Source organism: Rhipicephalus microplus, chromosome 2 (assembly GCF_043290135.1).
Source record: "Rhipicephalus microplus isolate Deutch F79 chromosome 2, USDA_Rmic, whole genome shotgun sequence".
Lineage (NCBI taxonomy): Eukaryota > Metazoa > Arthropoda > Arachnida > Ixodida > Ixodidae > Rhipicephalus > Rhipicephalus microplus.
The window spans coordinates 95,245,106-95,267,676 of NC_134701.1; the positions used below are offsets into that span (position 1 = coordinate 95,245,106).

Sequence of the window (22,571 nt, forward strand, 5' to 3'; positions counted from 1 at the left end):
CACTTCGGAAAGAAGTTAATAGGGTTTGTATCAGCTATCTGCTTAACAGGACACCTCTTTATACACTTCGTTGAGAACAGTTCTGTGTGGTCAATTTTGTTAATAATAGAAGTCGCGGCTGATCTTGAGGAAAGACCAGAGGGTGGCCATGTAATCACAAGTGCTTCGGTGCATAACAATGAACTGCTCCAATTGTCGAAGTTTATCGGGCAATCTGCGAGGGCAAGTTAATCATTGTTGAGATATATGCGTTGCAATAGGATCAAAATGTGGGCCAGTTGGTAATTCATTTTCTTCGTTCAGCGAACTGGGAGCGCAGAGAAAAAACACAAAGGACGAAGCGAGGAACCACACAACACGAGCGCATGAGCGCTCGTGTTGTGTGGTTCCTCGCTTCGTCCTTTGCAGAAGAAAAGCAGGTAAATGGAGGGGAAGGGGGGGGGGGGGACTTGCGCGAAAAAGTTCGGGGGAGCAGAGGTTCCCAATCCCTCCCCCTCCCTTTGGCTACGTCACTGTCGGCGGAACGGGTTGTTGCAAAAGCGCACAGGTCTTATTTTGTACACCTGTGATTGCGGATCTTGTTCTACACATAATAGCTTGCAGCGCACTCAGAGACACATAAAAAAGGGAGTCGGAGTTTGTCTGCTTGTGTCGCTCCTTCGTCCGTGCCTCGGAGTGCGCTGTGAGGTAATATAGTTTTTCACAAAATAGCCCGGTCAAAACCCTTGTTTCTTCCGCACACCAGTGATAGCACGCTCCAGCTTTATTGCTCGAAGACGCTACCTAATGAACTAGTGTTTTCGTGTATTGGGCGTGATCCTAATAATGGTTCTTAAAATTTTACGTCCCAAAACCGCAATTTTAGTACGAGGAGCGCCGTTGTGAAGGGATCTAGAAATATTGAGCAGCTGAACGTCGAGGATGGACATCGAGGAGCATACATGGACCTCTACCATTTTACCCCCATGGAAAGCGGCTGCCGCAGTCGGGACCGTGGTCGGTTCACAGAACGATCGATTACAATATCGAAGATTTCAAAACACTGCTGCGCGGCTTTCAACGAGCTGTACCAACACTTTTGGCGGCTTTATTGAGATCACACACACACAAAAAAAGAGGATGGCTCAGTATAGCTGGGCAATGCGTTGCACGAGCAGGCATAGACGTCATCCTTGAACTGGGTTCTATGGCCGAGGAAGCGTGTTCGGCTTTCCTTGTGTGGTGGGTCTGGAACGCCAAAGACGCACAAGCACATTGGGTGGCTGCCTCAAGGCTTTCAACGACCGCACCATTGTAGTGAAGAAACAAAGACAACACCCTTTCACTGGACAAATGGTCAGTGGCAATATACATATATGCACTATAAATTTATAGCGATGACGTCTTACATTATGTGTCATCGAAATAGTTGAATAAGAATGAAGCAGTGTTGAACTGAAGTAATTTAGCAAATTGGCCTAGTTAGAACGTACTAATCATGATCAGCGCACAAAAAAGGACAAAGAAACATATATTAAGAAAGTGAATGACACAAGCACTGAATCAGTGACCTAAATTTTTTTGGCAGTTGTAATGTCAACGTGGAAACTGAATTTCATGTTTCATTTTTTCTTTCAGAAAAGTCAGCCGATCGACAGCATATGCTAGGAACCTGCGTGAATGCCAATGTGAATGAACAAGTGCATTAAAAGTGTTGTGACTTGCACTGAAGAATTGCTAACTTTACAGACCATTCTTATAGAATGCTTGTACCGTACGTTCGCTCAATCAACACTAGTACTCACCTTCAGCACATTTGACATTACTAGAAAATGGAGCTTCCTTACATGAGGGTTGTAGGAATAGTCTATGAATAAGAGAGGCGTATACTATATCAGAACATAAATGAATCAAGCTTAGGTGACATAACTTCACAGAGTCAATCAGTTGCACTCGTGCTTTCCTGTGGAAACGCATCTTCTTGTAAAAGCCGCATGCACAGTTTTCATGAAGTGTAACTCCAATGCTCAGCCACCTTAGTGGGAATAGTCTGATTGATGCGAAACGCAAAGCGCTGGACGCTGTTGCCGAGGTAATACGTCGGTATGCTCACAGAGTAGGTCAGCAGGCGAGATTAACATCTCGGCAAAAGAGCACCAAGTTCCGGTAAAGTAACGTCGATTCATCTGTTTCAGGACATGCTGCGGAGCGTTCGACTTAAGCTTGCTGACCACTGTACATAGCACTCAAGCAGAAATTCGGTTGCTTTATGATGTGTATCGACATATTGTTCAAATGGATAGGAATTCGGCACTCGCTCGACACTGTCTCTGCCAGGCATTTTACGTTTGTCGCTTTTCCTTTTGACCATTGTCACTGCAGTGAGTAACGTCTGACTGTGAATGCGGAATTTCATCATGTCCTGTATTCAACCCTCATACTTCACAGAAGCTGACCGAGGTGAAGCAGGGCCTCAACTGCGAGGGCTTGGGCTGCGTCTTCACGAAGATTTGTGACATGAGCCCTGACGGTCTCGTAAGTATGCCGGGATAACGTTCAACACCTGCGAATTCGCTTTTATTAACTACGCTTATGAGGTCTCTGCGGCATGTGATGCAACGTTTTCTGAATTGCTAACAGGAAAGTAGACGTGCTATCGCGCTCAGTATGAGTTACACTGCCGGAGCGCGTGGCCAAGTGCACTCATCCCAGTGTCACCAATCGTGGAGAGTTTTCGGAGGGTAGTACTGTCCCATGTGTGCGCATCACTTCCCCCTGTCTTAACGTTTTCCTTCGTTTTGCCTATCCCGATATTACGTTCGAAACGATAACTGTCGCCGTGGCGTAACGCCCCAATTTCAACTTTTCTTTTGTGGAGCTCTATAAATCGCAAACAGTTCGTGAATTAGACAACAAATTGTCATCATTCAGGTGCGACCACGTCAAGCAATGTTAAGCATATGTTTGCCTAGTTAAAATAACAGTTAACACTAGGGTCTCCACCATGCCTAGTTAAGTTAAGCGTAGTGAAGAAAAATAATGTCAACCTAGACGTACTGCAACCTAATCAGGTAGGCATAATTATTATAATTGACTGGAAGATTATTATATTTATTTAGGTGAATTGAGGTTTATAATGTGCTCAGTAGGGCCAAGCTGGCTAAGATGAGCCGAGCTAATGCTTATTAACACTAATTAAAAGTGGACCTTGCTGGTGATATTTATGCTAATTGACTGTACAAGCAAACGTTTAGTTGGGGTGAAACTTAACCAAAACCAACTCGGGCCTCTAATGTGCAATATATATCAAAGAAAGTAATAAGCCTAATTAGGTTATAGTTAAGCTAATAGGTTTATTAGGAATGCAGCCTAATCCAGAGCAAGCACAGACTATGCAAGTAAGGCCAAATAAATTAAATACTAATTTATGCTTATTACGAAAGTCACGTACTTAACAAGTTGTTGCAGTTATTTCTAAGCGATGCCTTTGTCAAACCTGATCAATACGTAGCTAATAGCCGTTTGTGACATTGTAATCAGATGAACGCTTCGTGTATTAGCTTGCGAATGCTGGTGTACCTTGTCAAGCCAAGACCAGCCGAGTGAGGAACCAGTTCTGCTAGGCCCATGGCTTGCGCGACTTAGTGCGAACTGGGCATATGTTTTTTTTCTTTTCCCTGCGTGTTCTCACCGTCGTTGTCATTGACAGGTAATCACCCAGAGGGTGCTGTTAAAAAAAAAGATATGCTGTCCCCGCAGGGGTGTCTGTGAAAGCAGGCGTTTGGTGTGTAGCGACACCACGGGCCTGAGCTAACGGGGGGGGGGGAGGTATGACTCCCTCTCACGCCTAGCCGTGCGTGTCTTTGCCGTGTCCGGGGAACAGGGGATATTGGGGGTTAAGCCGACGCTGGATGGTTGGACCTTTAATGCCCCTCAGCAGAGGGAACAGACCTCTTTGGCCCCGGCTTCACGTACACGGCACCCCTTGGCTCACCCACCCAGGGGAAATTGGCAGTCACCTTTTCCAATCTCTCTCCTCCTAACCTTCGTCTTTATCTCTCACTTTCTATCTGTCCTGTCATCTTCTCTCTTCCGTTTATTTCCAAATTTCCTGGCGGCGAATGTTAGCCTGGTGCACCTATCAACCTAGGATAATTATAACAGGTTATAGAGGCGATGTACGGCTGGCGTCTCCAAGTGTTTGCTTTCAACCTTGTAGCGTCCCCATGTTGGGCTCGGTGGTGGGTGGCCACCATCGCCGCCGAACTTTATAGTATTTTATGGCAAAAGCTCCCCCCTCCAACTCCTGATCGCTTTCTGAAAAGGTGGCGCACCGAAGACACTTTTCTGCCTAACACACCAAAGCCGACATTCCCAAAGTACCATGTTATCCACAGTCAAAACGAAAAGAAGACAGTCCGAGCCATTGCACCTTTCCTCGTTTCCAAAACTCTCACAAAAGCAATAGGCCCAGGTTATAAAGTGACCAAAATGGGAAGTGCCGATCTTCTTCTGGAGGTTCGTGACAAAGCTCAGGATGAGAAGCTGCCTAAGCTTGTAGAATTTGGGGAAACCCTGTTTTGGTGGGCCCACACAGGTCCATGAACACTGTCCGTGGCATTATTTCTGATGATGATCTTACTGAACTTTCTGAAAGTGAGCTGCTCGAAGGTTGGCAGGACCAGAACATGGTCAAAGTCCAAAGAATAACAATACGGCACAACAACAAACTGACCCCTAAAAAGACGTAATAATTACCTTCGGAACAAGTGACCTACCAGAATCAATCAAAACCGGCTATTGTAAGCTCCGTGTAAGACCATACATTCCCAACCCCTGTCGATGTTTCAAGTGTCAACGTTTCGGTCATGGATCGCACAGTTGCAGAGGGCGTGCCACTTGCGCAAAGTGCGCATCCATTCAACACATATCGGACAACTGCACCTCAGAAACTACTCATTGTTCGAACTGTGAAGGAGATCACGCTGCCTACTCACGATCATGCCCCGCATGGAAAAAGAGAAACAAATAGTAAAATTCAAAGTCAAATTCAGTCTCTTATTTCAAGAAGCATGCCAACGCTTCGCACTACACAACCCATCTTATCCCTCCTTCGCAGGTGTGACGCACCGGGGCGCCGCACCACATGTTTCTGCACCCGCGAATGTCACACAGTGTGTGGCCGCGGTCGTGCCACCAGTGCCTCCGGCTGGAGCAGCCTATACTGCTCCGCCACCTGACAAACAGGGCCGGCAGACCCCCGTGTCTGCTGATCCTCGGACCACTGCAAGCGCAGGTAGGTCCGAAAGTTCTATGACCATCCCTCTGAGCAGGCACCATTCACCACCTCACAAGAGGTGATGTATACAAGACCCACTCCTTGGACGCCGAAGGATAGGCGCAACTCCTTGGAGCGTGCAAAAAAAAAAAAAACTCGAATCAGGGGGCCCCCAAACACAACACTTTTGTACACACAGCACCACACAACATTAAAATGACACAAATACTACAGTGGAACGTCAGAGGACTGCTGAGAAACCTCGACGATATTCAGAAACATTTACACAAACACACACCTAAGGTGCTGCGCGTACAGGAGACACACCTGAAACCTAAACACACCAACTTTTTACGTCATTACGTTACTTTTCGGAAGGACCGGAATGATGCCATTGTGCCATCCGGTGGTGCTGCCATTATAGTCAATCAAGGAATTGCATGCACACATCTAGCACTACAAACATCCCTTAAGGGGGTGGCTGTTCGAGCAGTTCTTTTGAATAGCTCGTCACCATCTGCTCTCTCTACATACCTCCACAACACCATCTTGAAAAGCATGAATTCGAGTCCCTCGTGGACGAACTTCCAGAACCCTACCTTGTCCTAGGGGATTTAATTGCACATGGTAGCATCTGGGGTGACTCTCGCTTCGATGCGCAAGGTCGCCTGATTGAACAGTTCTTTTTTTCTTCCAGTGTGCCTCCTGAATCGGAAAGAGGCAACATATTACAACATCGCTAACAATACGTACTCAGCAATAGACCTCAGCACAAACATCCCCATCGCTCTTGCCTCTACTTCAATGGGAAGTCATTATTGATCCATATGGAAGTGACCACTTTCCTATCGTTATCAGCACATCAGTAATAAATACATGTCTAACACAGGTTCCCAAATGGCTCACCCACGAAGCCGATTGGGAGAAGTTTCAAAAAAGGACTGTATTAACTTGAACTGACATGGTGGCGTTAAGCATAGAGGATGTTGTGCGCTACTGTCCAGCTTTCTTGGTTGATGCAGCTACGAAAAGTATTCCCCAAACATGTGGACCGTCAGGAAAACGACGAGTCCCATGGTGAAATAATGAGTGCCGTGATGCGCGAAGAAATAAAATAAGGCATGGAAGTTGCTTAGTGACTCGCCGACTGCCGAGAATCTTGTAAACATTAGGAACATGAAGTCGCAAAGAAGGAGGACGCGCCAACAGGCGAGAAGAGAAAGTTGGCGGAAATTTTTATCAGGGCAATAATTCACACACAGATGCGGCGAGAGTCTAGAGCATGGTTGGTAAGGTGGCAGGACGAAAAGCACATTCACTTCCTTTAGTGAACACACAAGGGGAGAGTTTGGAAGACCAGGCTAACACTCTCGAAGCGCACTTCGAACAGGTCTCCAGCTCATCACACTATAGTAAAGCGTTCCGACGATACAAAACCAAAATAGAAAAAGAGAGATTAGAGCGGAAGCCCACAACACATGAGCCATACAATGAACATTTCTGTTTGGCTGAACTACAAGCTTCACTTACCTGCTGCAATTGAATCTACCCCAGGCCCGGACCGTGTGGCATATGAAATGTTAAAACACCTGCCCACTTAAACCCAGAAAGCGCTCCTCTCTCTGTATAATGCGATATGGTTTTCAGGCGAGCTACCCTCAGGCTGGAAGGAAGCTTTCGTTATCCCAATTCTATAAGAAGGCAAGGACCCGGCCTTAGTTTTCAGCTACAGGCCAATAGCGTTAACCAGCTGTCTTTGCAAGGTCCTTGAGCAAATGATAAACAGGCGCCTGATGCACTGCCTTGAAATTAATGGCCTACTTGACCCATGACAGTGTGGGTTTCGAGAGGCTCGGTTCAGCACTTACCACCTTGTCTGTATCGAGGCGCAAATTTGCGACGCTTTTGCTCATAAGCAATTTTTTCTTTCTGTGTTCCTCGATATGAAAAAGGCATATGACACTACATGGTGCTTTGGCATATTGGGAGACCTGTCACATCTAGGTGTGCGGGGTAGAATGCTGACAATTATCGAAAGCTACCTGTCCAACCGTAAATTCTGTGTCCGAGTTGGCTCTGTCTTATCTCGAGTATTTGTCTAAGAAACATGAGTGCCACAATGAGGTGTATTGAGCTTCACACTTTTCATAGTTAAAATGATTCCCTTGCACCTGTCTCTCCCACGTAGTTTTTTTACTGCGTGTATGTCAATGACGGGCAGGTTGGTTACAAATCATGCAACATCTCAATGTGCCAACGTCAAGTTCAACTAGGGTTAAACAAGGTATCTCAATGGGCAAATGAGAATGGTTTTATACTCAACGCGCAAAAGAACACTTGCGTCTTGTTCTGCCCAAAGAGGGGCCTCCATCCTGACCCCGACATTGACCTGCATGGTCAACCTCTGCCAGTGAAGACTGAGCACAAGTTTCTTGGACTAACATTAGACACAAAGCTAACCTTCATCCCACACATCAAGTATTTAAGGGACAGGTGCCTTAAAACAATGAATATTTTAAAAGTGTTGTCACGAATTACGTGGGGCAGTGACAAGAAGTGCCTGATGAATTTATATAAGAGCCTCGTATGCCCACGCCTAGGTTATGGTGCTCTAATATATCAGTCGGCAACACCATCGGCCTTGAATATTCTCGACCCTGTCCACCATCTAGGAATTCGCCTCTCTACGGGTGCTTTTCGTACTAGCCCTGTACAGAGCCTGTACGTGGATTCGAATGAATGGTCGCTCCAACTACAAAGATGTTACCTGTCCTTTTTGTACTTTCTGAAGGTGAAGGCAGACAAGAGGCACCCCTCTCATTTCACAAGTAATGATTTGTCTTGTTCTGGCTTGTTCGAGAACCGTCTTTCGTTGCGGCAGCCCTACTCGATCCGTGTAAAGGGCCTGGCCGAAGAAGCAGGTGTGCATCTTCTCGAACACAGTTTGATGGCTCCTGCAGCATATCTGCCACCGTGGCAGTGACAGCTTATAGACTGTGATGTCTCTTCTGTTGAAGTCACAAAGCATGTACCACTTGCACACATACATACATACTTTCGAGAACTACAGCATAAATACACATGTCCTGAATTCTTTACCGACGCCTTAAAGTCCAACACTTCTGTATCATATGCAGCGGTAGGCCAATCTTTTTCCGAGGCCGGCGTTCTTCATCCGGATGCGAGCATTTTCACAGGAGAAGCTTACGTAATACTGGCGGTCGTAAAACACATCAAACAGATAAAATTATAAAAGGCAGTAATATACACAGATTTTCTAAGTGTGGTCAAAGCCCTGAAAACTCCTAAAAAACACAAAAACCCTGTGCTGGTGTCACTTTACTCACTTCTGTGCACACTGTACTCTTCAAAACAGCACGTCGTTGTCTGCTGGGTTCCAGGGCACCGTGAGATACAAGGGAACGTATTGGCCGACAAGCTGGCTGCTTCCGCCAACGACACCACTTTCAATGCATCAATACCAATCTCTGCACTTGACCTAAAACCTTTTCTAAAACAAAAGCTCAGGGGGTATTGCCAGAGCACGTGGGATAGACAGACAGACAATAAACTCTATGCTATTAAGCCACAACTAGCTAATTGGCCGCCACTATCAAAATCACGACACACAGAAGTAACACTAACAAGGCTTTGAACAGGATATACATACTTTACACATTCACATCTTTTGTCTACCTGCAATCCACCATATCGTGAGAGATTTGGAGAACCACTTACGGTTCTCCCCATTCTCGTCCAGCGCAATGAGCTAGATTCTCTAAGAAAAACGCATTTTTTACTGCCCTACCGACAGCAGCTCCCACTACACCCTGGGATGCTCATTGGTAGGGATCCGCTTTTTAAAGTGCAATCGCTTTGCTCTTTTTTAAAACATGTTCACAGCTTTCACCCCATATTTCGAGGAGATTTGTAGCACGACCTCTGTACCGTGGTCGTGGCTGCGGTGACTACATCTCCATGATATTATTATCATGACATTTTGCCATGCACTTTCACAGCACATATTTCACACCACTTCCATGCTTTTATACTTCCATGTTTTAACCCGCGTTAGCGCGAGAAATTTTAAGGCTGCTTTACAGCCACGCATCATATCATTGTTCATATCCCTAGTCTATATAAATGGCGCTCTTTGGCCATCAATTGGCCCTTGCGACATTAAAATCCACTCATCATCAAAAGAGGTACTGTAGCACAGCTTCTTTTAAGGGTCTTTAGAACATCCTGGCACGATCGGAATACCCCCCGCACGAATGTTCCACAATCCGCCTTTTCACTGAGCGCCCCCGGCAACTTAGCGCACCCGGGTGCACACACACCCGGCACTAGCAGAAATGCAGCGCAACCATTTGGCGCGTAATTTTGTCTTTCTTTTTTGGTCAGCTAGAGACTGAATATTTTTACAGAGTTTCCGTCATCGGCGTCGGTTGTGAGCGAAAAATTACTAACATCTCCATGACCGGATATTCGGGAAAGATGGAAGTAAAAATAACAAAAAATACTGGGTCCGAGTAAGAATTGAACTAGGCCGTCTGTGTCGCAGGCAGATGTTCCACCGAAAATCCAGGCTTTTTCTTTTATTTTCTTTATTGCCACAGATACACACTTTTTCATCACAGCGCTTCCGGCATGTGGATGAGATAACAAAACGTTGTTCAATAAACCTGCTTCAAAAAACGACCCTCTATGAATGTCATGTAGTTGACAATCTCCTTAATGCTTGTAGTTTTACGTGGCAGAAGCGTAGAAGTGTGCCAGGCGTCAGAACATGTGGATTCCGCAATGAGTGGGTGTTTTAAAGGCCAACCTATTACAAAGTGCTCAGGTATATTTAGTTATCATCAGCAGCGGAGCAATCAACAAAATGAACATCCTAGGTTCACGTGTCATCCTACGGACACGTAGCGGGCCTTTCACTGATTCGCAAAAGAAATAATTATGGCGTAGTGGGCACTTGATAACCGTGCTTGCAATAGGCGTTCGATGATACTCTGAAATGCCCAAAGTTTCTCGCTTCTTTGCAGCTCGATTGCGGCAAGCACCGAATACCGAACAGGTGAGTAGTTTCGAAGGCGACGCGCAGGTCGCTGTCCAGACTATTCTCTTGAAGGCGGAGTTCAAGCACCCTCAAGTTTTCTCTTTAGAGCGCTTCTGGATGCTCACGTGTGCCGTCTGCTGCAGCAGCACAGTGTCATGTGCTACCCCTTGCAACTTGACTGAGAAATTGTTTGTCGGTGTGGCATCGAAAGTTTGTGCAAGCTTTTGTGGAACTGAGCGCTTAACGTGATAAGCGGTAAGCTCCTCGGGCGAAATTTCATTCTCCCTTTCTTTTTCTTTCGTTGTCTTTCTGTATCCCGCACAATCTTTTCATTCTTCACTTCTCGTTCTGTTTTTTATTATTTTTTAATTTTTAATCTTTTATTGATTCTCACTCTTTATATTGTTATTTCCTTTTCTGCAGTTTCTGTCTCTATTTTTCCACTTGTCATTCTTTCCATGCATTGTTTTACTGTCTCTAATTTTTCCAGTCACGCTCACTTCCTTTCCATATCCCCTTGTTTCTTGACAAAAGTATGTAAGCTACAGAAAAAAAGCGCATACCTGCTACCGCACCAATAAATAGTGCTTAAGTTTACCGCTGATTTCCCATTTCGCTTTGCTGAAAGAAACATTTTTATTATGAAACTAACACAATCAGATACCTTCCTATATAAAATATAGTGATTGTTGGCTTTACAATGATGCCTCGTTTTTCTTTTGTCTTCTTAACCAGTACCACCTTTCTAGCACGCCAGTTTTTTAATGTGGGCATGGTGTATGTGACGCAGGTGCACAGTGTGCAGCCGCAAACGCACTTTTTAGTTTGACAAAAAAATGACAGCATATCTATGAAGCGAACCGATGATGAGTCGGCGAAGCTCCAGGGGATCAGTCGGGTAAGCGTGATTCCCCGGAACATTGCCCACTCCAACATGCAAATTTTTGTATAGCAAAGTTTTGTATTTTTGTTGCTCTATAGGTCGTCATAAGGGTCAATTCCACGAGGGTTTTCGGCGGGCTAGAACAACTTCATGATCATTTTTTTTCCATGGAAGAAAGAGAATGTGTCCTATTGAACATGTTCTTACTTGATCGTCATCAGCGTCATCGTCATACAGTGAATAGCCTAGATGAGCTGTTCCGTGATGGCAAACATAGAATGTGTTTTTTTTTTGAAATATTAGGAATTATTCGTTGGAGAACCCATGCATACCACTAGCATGGAAACTTGCTAAAAACATACTGCTGCTGAAGAAACAAATTAGAGGGTACATATTGAATAACATGAGGCCAATAGCCTTGACGTCAATTCTGGTAAAATTTTCTTTATGAAATCATCCATAGACCCGGGCCTAAAAAATCGGCGAGGCATGGTTCAACGGGCGCGGGATATGGCGAAGGCCCGCGGCTACCTGGAATAAGGAGGCCGGCCACCTTGGGCGCACAATGCGTTTGCTAAAACAAAAGTTTATTCTCTCTCCCTCTCCATAAACTTATTGACGATCAATCAATAGATATATTGACGAGAGGTCAGTTTTAAGCCCCTGCTAAATCGGGTTAAGGGCCGGATGTTGAATATAAAGTGTTCATGTCGTTTAGAAAGTCGTATGCCGTTAGCACGACAGCAGAACAAATAAGCAGCGTTCGTTACTTTGGATATCGCGAAAGCATATGATACCCTAGAGCACTGTATTCTCATAGACCGATCGGAATCCATACATATTGACGCGTATTCACAAATTCCTTGTGAACCTGAAGCTTTACTGTTTTAAAGGCTTCTTTCTATCGATTATATAATAAAACACAAACGAGAAGAGGGCTGCAAGGCTTGGTGCTTTCTCCTATGTTTTTTTATTGTGCTAATGAGCACCATTCAACGCTACCTGAAAATCGCATCTTACGTGTACGGTGACAATATCACGTTCTTTGACACGGCAGACAACATTGAGACCTGATATGACCGACTTCAGTCTTAAATCTTGGAGAATCGGCTCGATGAAAATCACTTGTTACCGAATCCGAGTATCTGTGCCCTTCTTGTCTTCCTCTGGCAAATCTTCGTGCACCTCTCATTATGTTATCATTTTGAGAACATACCACAGGGGAAGTATATTAAACACCTAGGGGTAATTGATAATGCACCTCTTTACTGGCGGCAACACAACGAATACCTAGCTAAAGAAGGTGCACGAAACGTCAGCATGCAGCGCAAGATGAGCAACTACCCAATAGATACGCTTATATTGCTCTATGGAATGTACGTTCACCTTATTATGGACTTTCGTAGCATGCTTTTCTCTGGCGCGCCAGCTTAAGAAATCCGAGCGCTAATCCTTTTAGAAAAAAATTACTACGCTTATGATTTGGTTTTCCTAAAATGGTTTTTAACTGGAGTCAAATCCTTCCTGCCACTCACTTTCAACAAATTATTCCGTGAACGCTATCTTCTTTTAGAGAGGAAATTAGAACTCTCAATTGGAACAACGTTCTATCTAGTTCTTCTGCTGATCTTGCTTATGATTGTTTTATTGATACTCTATGTTCCGTGTATAAAAAACATTTTGCTTACAAAGCTTTAAAGAGACCAAAACGGGCGCGCAAACCTTGGATTTCTTCCGCAATACTCAATATGATAAATGAAAAAAATAGGTTGTATCAAGAGTTTCTGATGAAGCGAGACCCGGATAAATTTAAAGCTTTTAAAGTATACAGAAATAAACTCACTAAACTACAAGAACAAGCTAAACGCGATTATCACTTCAAGATGTTTGATGGTGTCACCGATTCTAAGTAATTGTGGAACAAACTTAACGCTGTTATATCTACCAAACAAGTGTCTAATGATATTAGTGAGCTGGTGATCGAAAATAAAATATACAAGGGCGCAGTACTAGCAAACAAATTTAACGAGTACTTTACCTCACTAGTTGACAGTAGTCATAATTGTGAGTCATCAGGTTATTTGCCTCCTGCTTTAAATAATTCTGTGTTTGCAAATCCTACAGACGCGCAAGAGGTCATCAGCGTTTTCCAGCATTTCAAATTGAGTAAAAGCGAGGACATAGATGGCTTAAAATTAGAACCTATAATATACATTTTAGATCTCATATGCGCCTGCTTAGTACATATTTACAATCTCGTGTTCACCACTGGGCTGTTTCCTCAGAGAATGAAAAACGCTGAAGTAACGGTTATATATAAGGGTGGGGACAAAAGCATTTTAGGAAACTACAGACCGATTTCGATTTTACCAGTTTTCTCTAAAGGGTGTGAAAAACTTATTTTCATTCGGTTATCAAATTTCTTTGATAAACACAACATGAGTACGCCGTCACAGTTCGGTTTTCAGTCAGGCCTCTCAACCGAAAGTGCCTTACTATACCAAAAGAAATTGATTCTAAGAAATATAGAAGCAAAAAAACTTACCCTAGGAATATTTTTAGATTTCTCGAAAGCTTTCGATAGAATAAACCATGATATTTTGCTAGACAAACTTCACTGTTATGGAGTTCGCGGTACCGTTTTAGCTTTAATAAGAAGCTACTTATCCAATAGGAAACAATGTGTATCAATCAATAGGGAGCTATCATCATCCATGAACGTTTAGAATGGCGTACCTCAAGGTAGCATTTTGGGACCGCTATTATTTAATATTTTTATCAACGATATTGTACGTATTGAAAGCTCTGTAGAATATGTAATCTACGCGAATGATACTAGTATTTTCTTTCTGGGGAAACGGCTGATGACCTCATTGTTTCTGCTAATGAAATACTAAATAAAATATATGCCTGGACTGTGGCAAATTCTCTACACATTAATTGCTCTAAAAGCAAGGCTGTACTGTTCCGTGCGAAAACCAGGTCATTTAAAACGTCTCACAAGCTAATACTTAATAACGTTGAAATTAAACTTTGCCAAATAGGTAAAACTCTCGGTGTCCATTTTCATGAACATATGGCATGGAATTACCATGCAGAACACATTAGTCACAAACTTTGTAAAGTTCTAGGTGTGTTGCGTCGATGCCAGAACATACTACCTGTGAAACAAAAAATATTAGTGTACAATGCTCTTTTTTCTTCACATTTACACTATTGTCATCTGGTCTGGTCTACAGGCTCCAAAGCATCTCTAAAGAACCTGGTCGTGTTACAAAAAAAATGCCTTGCGGTGCGTTGAAGGTGTATCCTATAACGCACACATTGCTTCAATATTTGCAAAATATAGCATTTTAAGAATTACCTGTTATTACGAATACCAGCTTCTGTCAGCTTTTAAATCAGAAATACGCAGAGGAAGTATCTTTTTACGCACCTTGGCCACCTTGCAACCAAATCCTGCCAGTCGCGTTACTCGCTGTACGGAGACTTGGCACGTACCTTGTCCTCTCACAAATTATGGATTTGAAACACTACGTTACCGCCTTCCAAGTGTGATGAACAAATGGAAACTAACAACTGATAATCTGCGTATATTGTCTAAAACTAAAACGTTAAATTGGATGTGCTGATTGTGTTGTAAATGAATGTTGGGTGATTTCTGTAATGGTTATTCAGTTTTTATTCTTTCATGCATTGCTTTGTTATGAATATTTTTTGTGTGTATTTTAGAGTTGTGATTCTATTATTTGCTGTCATGGGCCACATGCGTGTTTCTTTTTGTATTGTCGCTTTCCGCTGCCTGTAACGTTTATAATTTTTTGTAAATTTGTAGTTTAGATTTGTTTTCTGGGTGAAGGGGCCAGTCAAGCTGTGAAATGCAGCTTTTTTCCCTTCGCACCAAACCACGTATACATTGTATTTTCGTGTACATGTCACGTAGTTGAATAAACTCAAACTCAAAACTGCGTTTTATACCTAGAATGGAGAGTTCCTTCTTTTTCGAGCAGGCTTCGTATCGTAACCGTTCAAAGTTCTTAAGAATTTACGAGCCACCACTGAAGCGTCGGAGACATTAGGAATGTCTTCTCCAGAACTATTTTTTGGTGTTAGATGGTCAGAATTTCACACCCCAAAAATTTTCTTTGCACAACGTGTAGTGAACCCGCTGCATGTACGTATCTGCGAAATAACAACACTAACTGGCAATAATTCACACCATGTGAATATTTATTTTATGGAATTTTTCCTAATGATAGAAAGTTACTCCCCCATTTCCCTCTAGATGGTTTACTTGAAGAACACTTGCAGAGCGTCAAAAGACACGTAATTATTGCTGCAGATGTATCACAGTCTGACGTAAAGTGAGGAGGTGGTATATTTAACCCGAGCTCGGATTGGTCTTATTCTCTTCGACTACCTAATTTTATACCCGTTTTTGTGGCAAAAGTTCTGGCAGTGATGCTCGCCTTAGAAAAGGTAAACGCGAGAATTACATCGACTGCTATATTCACATATTCTCTGTATATTTGCGCTGAACTTTTTGTTGGTGCTTACTCGCACATAATAAAGGCGGTTCGTGTAATAATACCACCCCTCTCATTTGAAAAAAGTTTGATTAGTTTGGGTACCTGGATATAAAGGGCTGCTCTTGAATGAATACACCAATTTTTTAGCGAAGTCATCAATACGTGGACCAATTTCACCGCGTTTTGAACCAACCACTCTTCGTCACTCCTGACGCTGGTTTTCCTCGCAATGTTTGCAAGAACAACGGCAGCTGAGAAAAGACAAGTTAACAAACGTTCGCGTGCCCTTATGTCGTTTGTTACATTAGTTTTCCTAACAGCGTGGCTTTCATATGCCGTCGTTGTTAGCGCAGTATTAAAAAAAAACAGGTAGTATACGCGCCTCGCGAATTGTAGAAGCCTCACTGCCGAGTAAGCAGGTACGGACGTTAAAAGAAAACACTACTGGGGGAAGCGGAGAACGTGGAAAGCTGGAAATCGAGAGAAAGAGAGAGAGAGAGAGAACGAGAGAGAAAAAAAGCGAGACAAATTTAAAGAAAATATGTGAAAGAGTGCAAGAAAAAAACTATAGAAACATAAATGAAGGGAATATAGAGATAACAAGATAGAAACACACAAAAATACTTAGAAAGAAAGTGGAAGACATAGAAAAAAAAAGACGCGAAAAGGAAATAGAAAACAGAGACATAAGCTGAGAAATATAAAGAGATAGAAATAGAAAGATAACCAAAGAAGCAAGGAAAAAAAGCGTGAAGAGTTACAGGAAACGCCAACCAGGCGCTCTATTCTTCCAGGCTTGGTACCGCTAGTGCAAAGCTGCCATAACTTATAAGACAAGAAAATGCTGATCACGTTCACGTTTTTTTTTGCTGTTCTCCTTGCTCTCGTAGTTTCTAACTGTGGCGTAGATATTTAGAATGTCGTTTATTAGTTCAGCACTGCTTGTTGCGATTTTGTGAGCTTCTGTCGGTGCTCCTAGGCAATTATGAAGCCAGTGTTGAGTACCTCACTGCATCCCTACACTTTTGTCTCCGCGCAAGAATAAGAAAAATTACTGAATGAACAAGTGTATTGCTCGGCAGTTATGAAAATACATTTTTCGAAGTTCAGTTGAAATATACATTTAATGATTACTTCGAGTAGATGGGTACATTGTCTTCAATGACGTGATTGCGAGACGCTGAAGACCTGCATCTTTAGTTGCTTGGCCGGCATTGCGTAAAAGCTGCACGAACATCCGTCTTCACGTCATCCTAAGCAGGAAAACAAAGAGTTAATGATCCTTGGATCAATGCAGGTAAGACTGTCCCTGCACATAGTAACATTCTAAGAAGCTTCTATAAGACACCGCGTGTTTTAGTTGCATTTCCAGGGACAAGCTAAGGAAGTTTGGCAATAATTGAGAAATGAAAAAATCAGATCAATGGCATTTATGGTCACAGGCTCTGCAATCTATGGTGCTGCAGAAGTTTTTTTTTTTAGTTTTGTACCTTTCTCCAAACGATTCCTATGTCATTCTTCATCAATTGTTATAAAGGCATGTTCATTCTCATCGTAAGAAGAGGAAATAAAAATGAACAGTACCAGTTAAAACAGAGCGGTGAGTGGCAATTATATTGAAATAAGTAGTAGCCACATAGACTATCTTCCGAAGTTTGTCTCATAACTTTTTCCAAACAAAAATATAGTTATTCTGCCCCATCTCTTGCTTCCTCTGTTGGGGATTTGCATTCCCTACGACTGTCTGACACAGTGTAAGCTGTACAATTTTATTTAGTTCACTCTGTTACCATAATTGTAAAGAAGCACCAAAACCGTATCCACTTACCGGAAGGAATGTGTTCGCGTGTTGTTGCTGCAAAGGAAAAATAGGGAATTACGCAAACGTAATTCGCAAACGTAATTACGCAAACGTAATGAAGTATGTCAAGCTTTGATCTTTTAACATCACCTGAATATTTAATCGTGTAACATATTAATTTATTCGTCTCATAAATTACATTGCCTCTGGGCAAATATTGAAGAATAATAAAGCTAGACACACGGTAGCAAAAAAACAAAGAAAAGTTTGCCTGGATGAACTTCCAAAATGACACGTCGTTGAGTTTTATACACAAAAGGTGAAATATCAAACACATTCTTACTGGAGATTTCAAATTGTTGATTCTTTGCACAATGTTCTCTTAACATGACATTGTTTCTGAAACCCACCCAGCGATGCCAAGGGTGGTTGAATCAGTTGCACAGTGAGAATATGTATTTCACACCTGAGGCCATACGTTTTGAGCTATGTCGAAGGATTTCCGAGTGGCAGTGCGGGATTAAGCAAGCAATGGTCAGAGTGTGCTGACGTGGAGGAAACTAAAGCATAGCGCTTTGTCGGGAACAAGTACACTGCCTTTTAGCTTCGGAGACATCGTTCTTTGAGCAACAAATGCCTAGACGCATTCAGCATTTTTTGAATAAATGGTCAGCTGTCTGGCACGTATGTGTACAATTTCTTGCTTCTCAAATTTCGATTGTCTCCTTTTTCTTGGTCCCATTACCAACACAAATCGAGCTTCCGCTATGTTTTGTGATGGTAATCAAGACAAGACAGCTTCATGTCTTTTCCTTGATCCTGCACCAATTTTATTGCTCGCACATACTTCTCCATTCACCTGACCGCCGTCAAACGCCATTTTTTTTTTCTTGTCAGGTGCATTTAGTCACGAATGTTTAGGTATTTGTGATAAATAATTATTGTCGACTGCGGAAAAAATAATTGACGGTGAAGTAACTGCAAACTACGTGGCTATATAGCGAGCAGGCTAATCCTGAGAGAATGCAGACTTGATATCACGGGGTAATTTAAGCTAGACTGCTGTATATATACTAATTTTCCAAGACTATGCCACTATAATATAGGCGACTGTTGGGTCAGTTGATGTTTACCAAAGAAACCACCATCATTAGTGCAACAAACAGGGCAACAGAAAGGAACAGACGAGCACAGCTGCATCTTATATTTGAATTTAGAGAATGTAGATCCACTGTAGTATGTACCAAAAAAAAAAGCGAACCATCACAACGTCCCATACAGATGTAAAACTATCAAAAATGGCACGAAGTAAATTGCATTTCAGAATTGTAAAGCGCAATGGAATGGTCACTTACACACTCCTAACCCACTCGTATGACAAAAAAGAAACCTAGGTTTTGCTTAGCAATTTTTTTTTTGCCTACTACTTCAGACAATCTTTGTGCATCGGAAAAGTGGTTGCACCTGTGCTCGTCTGTTTGAATCTGTTGCCATGTCTAGTAGCGCTAATCAGAATGATTTCTAGCTCTCTGCGTGAGCAAAACTACGGTGTTCAGCATATGTTTTGTGAGTCAAACCTTGAAGAGGGTGTAGAAGCAGGTACGACACAGTGTGCATGGGCTATATACGGGTGCAGTAATTGTCCACGTAGTCAAAGCATACTCACGTGGGCGTCACTGTCCAGCTCGCAAATCTTCGTGAAGACGCAGTCCAGGTCTTCGCAGTTAAGGCGCTGCTTCACTTCGCTCAGCTTCTGGGAAGTCTACGGATTAAAAGCAACGAGACATCAATGGAAGACCCTGAATAAAGCTCAACTTGGCTCATGTATCGATTTTGCTAGTGGCAATATGGCTCATAACTATCAGTACTGTAATAATTTCATTTCTACCGGCTTTTCCGAACCCCCTTCGGCGGTCGCAATTTCCATAGTGACGCAAATGCTAGAGGGCCGTGTACTTAGATTGAGGTGAACGTTAAAGAACACCAGATGGCGAAAATTTCTGGAGCCTCCGCGGAGGCGTATATCATAATCAAATGGTTGTTTTTGAGCCATTAAACTTCAAAAGTGATAATTATTATTATTATTGCTATTATTAATATTATTATTGCTATACTTTTTTGTTTGCTTTTGACGCTAACGCAAAGAGTTGATGAAAGCCGTGTTTTTTTAAAGGTAGCGTACCGTTTTTAAAATACCACATAGTACACAATTTTCGTATGCTTTCGAGTACGCTTCGCAATCCCCTCAACTTGCGATAAAATTAAAAAATCATATGCAGTGGCTTACTTACAATAAACACAAGAATTTTGAGAGGACCATGTTGATGTATGAAGTTAAAGACTGTAGTCTCGTGGTGTAGCCATGGTTACTACCCACCGAAAAATGTGACGTCCACCTACAGAACCTTCACTCATGTAAAGGATTTGTATGAGCTGGTAATTGACAGACGGGGAAGTTTATTTTTTGCTCATATATATAGTAGAGATAGAAGGATTGACTTGCTCGCTGGTAGGTCTAACATATATTAAGAAGACAGCATGAAATACGAGGACCATAAAAGCAGTGCTTTCTGTGGCTGTGTTTGCTTCTCTTGGCTTTTACTACTGTCTCCCACAGATTCCTTTTCCTAACTTAGATAATTTCTCTTTGAGCACTCATGCCATCATCTTCGGCAAAATATTCGTAGGTGTAAAGGTTTTAAAGTAGCACATGCTTTGCCTCACCGAGCAAAAGTGTACGTTTCAGTACTTTTATGTTGGCCTTGTGCACACCCACAATGACTCACAGCTTTTACTGAGCGTGTGGCCGCCAACATGAAAAAGAACTACATCATCTCAAACTTGTTTCAAAGTTCAAGGTGTAGCCGAATCGTTCAAGGTGTATCAGAACTTTTCACGCATGTGGGTGCTCTTTCCTCCACGTCTTCCCCCCACTTTTCATCTTTTGCGCAACATTTGTATTGTTCTCGATTTTTGTTATTAGGAATAAAGCGTTACTACTTGGTCAATGCTTATTTGTGCCTTTTTCTTCGCGCTTTATCCTTTGTTTTCCCTGGTCCAAAATGAAAAAAGAACAACAAAAAAAAAACATGTCACTTGTCTGAAATTCGTAAGTATATGCGAGCTGCTGGAAATGAGCACTGGTTGTGACTACGAGACTGTAATGTTATAGCCATTCTGTTGGTAAGACTGGTATGACTGACTTTTTTTTAGAATCGGTCGGCGCGAGTGCAAAGCAGCTCTGTCCCCTTACCTGGTCATTGAAGTGAGTTTTCAAACAGTTCACCAGTTCATGCCTTCGCTCGGATGACGCTTCTGAAAGAATTAAAAGGCACGTTTAGTACTATATATATATATATATATATATATATATATATATATATATATATATATATATATATATTTAGCGCAAATAGCTTGTCCAAGAGCGTTTTGCTTACGCAACCACGTGAAAAATGTTGAGCCACCTCACTTGACATCAACACTCTTGATTGACAAGCCCAGCACGTTCAACTTGAACCACATCTCCGATTGAAGCTCGACAGGTGCCGCCATTACTTGTTCAAATATGCAGTGCAAAGGAGCACACTTGCAAATTATGAAAATGGTTCAATGCGTTACAATGTCACACTGGTTTTTATTTGATAGTATTACTATGCACAATTCACAGCACACTAGCTTGTGACACAGAGTACACCATGTCTATTAATACTTTTACTCCAATGTGCGCGAGTATCACCCAGTTATACTGCACAACGAACCTCATATTCTGAAGTATATGCATTATGTGCTGCTTCGTTTGTTTTGCACTTAACTAGCAACAATGAATTTGTAGAGAGGCTGATATTTAGCAGTCGTCTTTCACGCTTACATGCTTTCAAACATTGAACACTACAAGCTCGAAGTTCTTGAACTGCACACTGCACTGGCGGAAAGCCGTAGAACAGAACTCCAAGTTGCGTTTTGCGACGTGGCTTCTATGACGTGTACGTAAGTCTTGATACACCCGTGCTAAGCCATTGCACTGCCATCAGAAGGAATACATCTTCACTAATAAGAATCGAGCCCGGAACTGCAGACACATCAATACGGTGCCATATTCGATGAGCCCTTGCGTAACGCACAATATACGCGCAACTCTAATGTTGTCTATAGTTTTTGTGCATTTGCGTAGGCATGTCCGACAGCGCGGACTGGTTATGCTATTCGTACAACTGCTAATACGGACTATGCCCACTCGAGTCCTATGCACGAAATGCTGTACTGCTCAACAGATCAATCATTTTCGCTCACTCCATAAGTTAACACTTCGCTTCGTGTAGCGGTAAATAAATACACTAATTTTCGCTCTTACAAGCATTTCTATTGTCACTGGCTTAGCATTTTTTCTATAACATTCTGGCAGCAGTACCTGTCATAAATTACAAATCTGGACAGCAGCAGCCCAATGACATATTCACTGAATGTACTGCAGCAGGTATGTGCCATGTCATGTCATTTGAACCTTTCTTATATAAAAGCTTTCCAATGTACTTGCTTACACAATATTAAACAAAACAATGTTCTTGCCTAAACAATAAGCACACCCCGTGAGCCCCTGTGATTGTGGTATTGGAAATCTTCACTTACGGCAGAGGGAGAACTGGGTGCCACTGGCCACACCTAGTACGGCGACAAGGGTGAGTGCAAGAACAACCTTCATCTTAGCTGATTGCTGATGAGAACGTAGCCGTGCAACACTTAACAGTGTGGGAGACGATCACTGCCCCACCGAACAGACGAGCTCTTTTAAAGGAGCCTCCTCCACGCTGCGTTTCGTAGCCGTGGCGGCTACCACAGTGCGATAACGCGCAATATGCGTGCTAAAGCTCCTTCGCCGCCGGAGCCGATAACAAGGAATTCACGTACTACTTTAGAACCGTCACACTCGCGTTAGAAGAAAAACAAAACTAAAATAAGGCTATGTGAAACGCCTGTGGCACTCACAGGGAGATCTTCATTTACTTGTTTGCCGACAATCTCGGGACACTGCTGAGTCAACG

General features: G+C 42.7%; 1 protein-coding gene across 1 annotated transcript; it reads right to left on the bottom strand.

The window, feature by feature from the left end:
- Positions 1 to 16,833: 16,833 nt before the first annotated feature.
- On the bottom strand, positions 16,834 to 22,326 carry LOC119170781 (uncharacterized). The gene is made up of 5 exons (XM_037422039.2): positions 22,159 to 22,326; positions 20,783 to 20,844; positions 19,196 to 19,291; positions 17,557 to 17,583; positions 16,834 to 16,981 (listed from the first exon to the last, which is right to left on the bottom strand). The coding sequence occupies exons 1-5, from the start codon at positions 22,229 to 22,231 to the stop codon at positions 16,925 to 16,927; spliced, it is 315 nt and encodes a 104-aa protein (XP_037277936.2). The 5' UTR covers positions 22,232 to 22,326; the 3' UTR covers positions 16,834 to 16,924.
- Between the last annotated feature and the right edge of the window lie 245 nt (positions 22,327 to 22,571).

What these genes read in the sequence shown, in the direction of transcription:
- LOC119170781 (XM_037422039.2), bottom strand. Translation starts at nt 22,231, where the DNA reads ATGAAGGTTGTTCTTGCACTCACCCTTGTCGCCGTACTAGGTGTGGCC. An exon ending in CACCCAGTTCTCCCTCTGCC is followed by an intron (nt 20,845 to 22,158) that starts GTAAGTGAAGAT and finishes TAATTCTTTCAG; the next exon opens with AAGCGTCATCCGAGCGAAGG. An exon ending in AGCTGGACAGTGACGCCCAC is followed by an intron (nt 17,584 to 19,195) that starts GTGAGTATGCTT and finishes TTTCCTTTGCAG; the next exon opens with CAACAACACGCGAACACATT.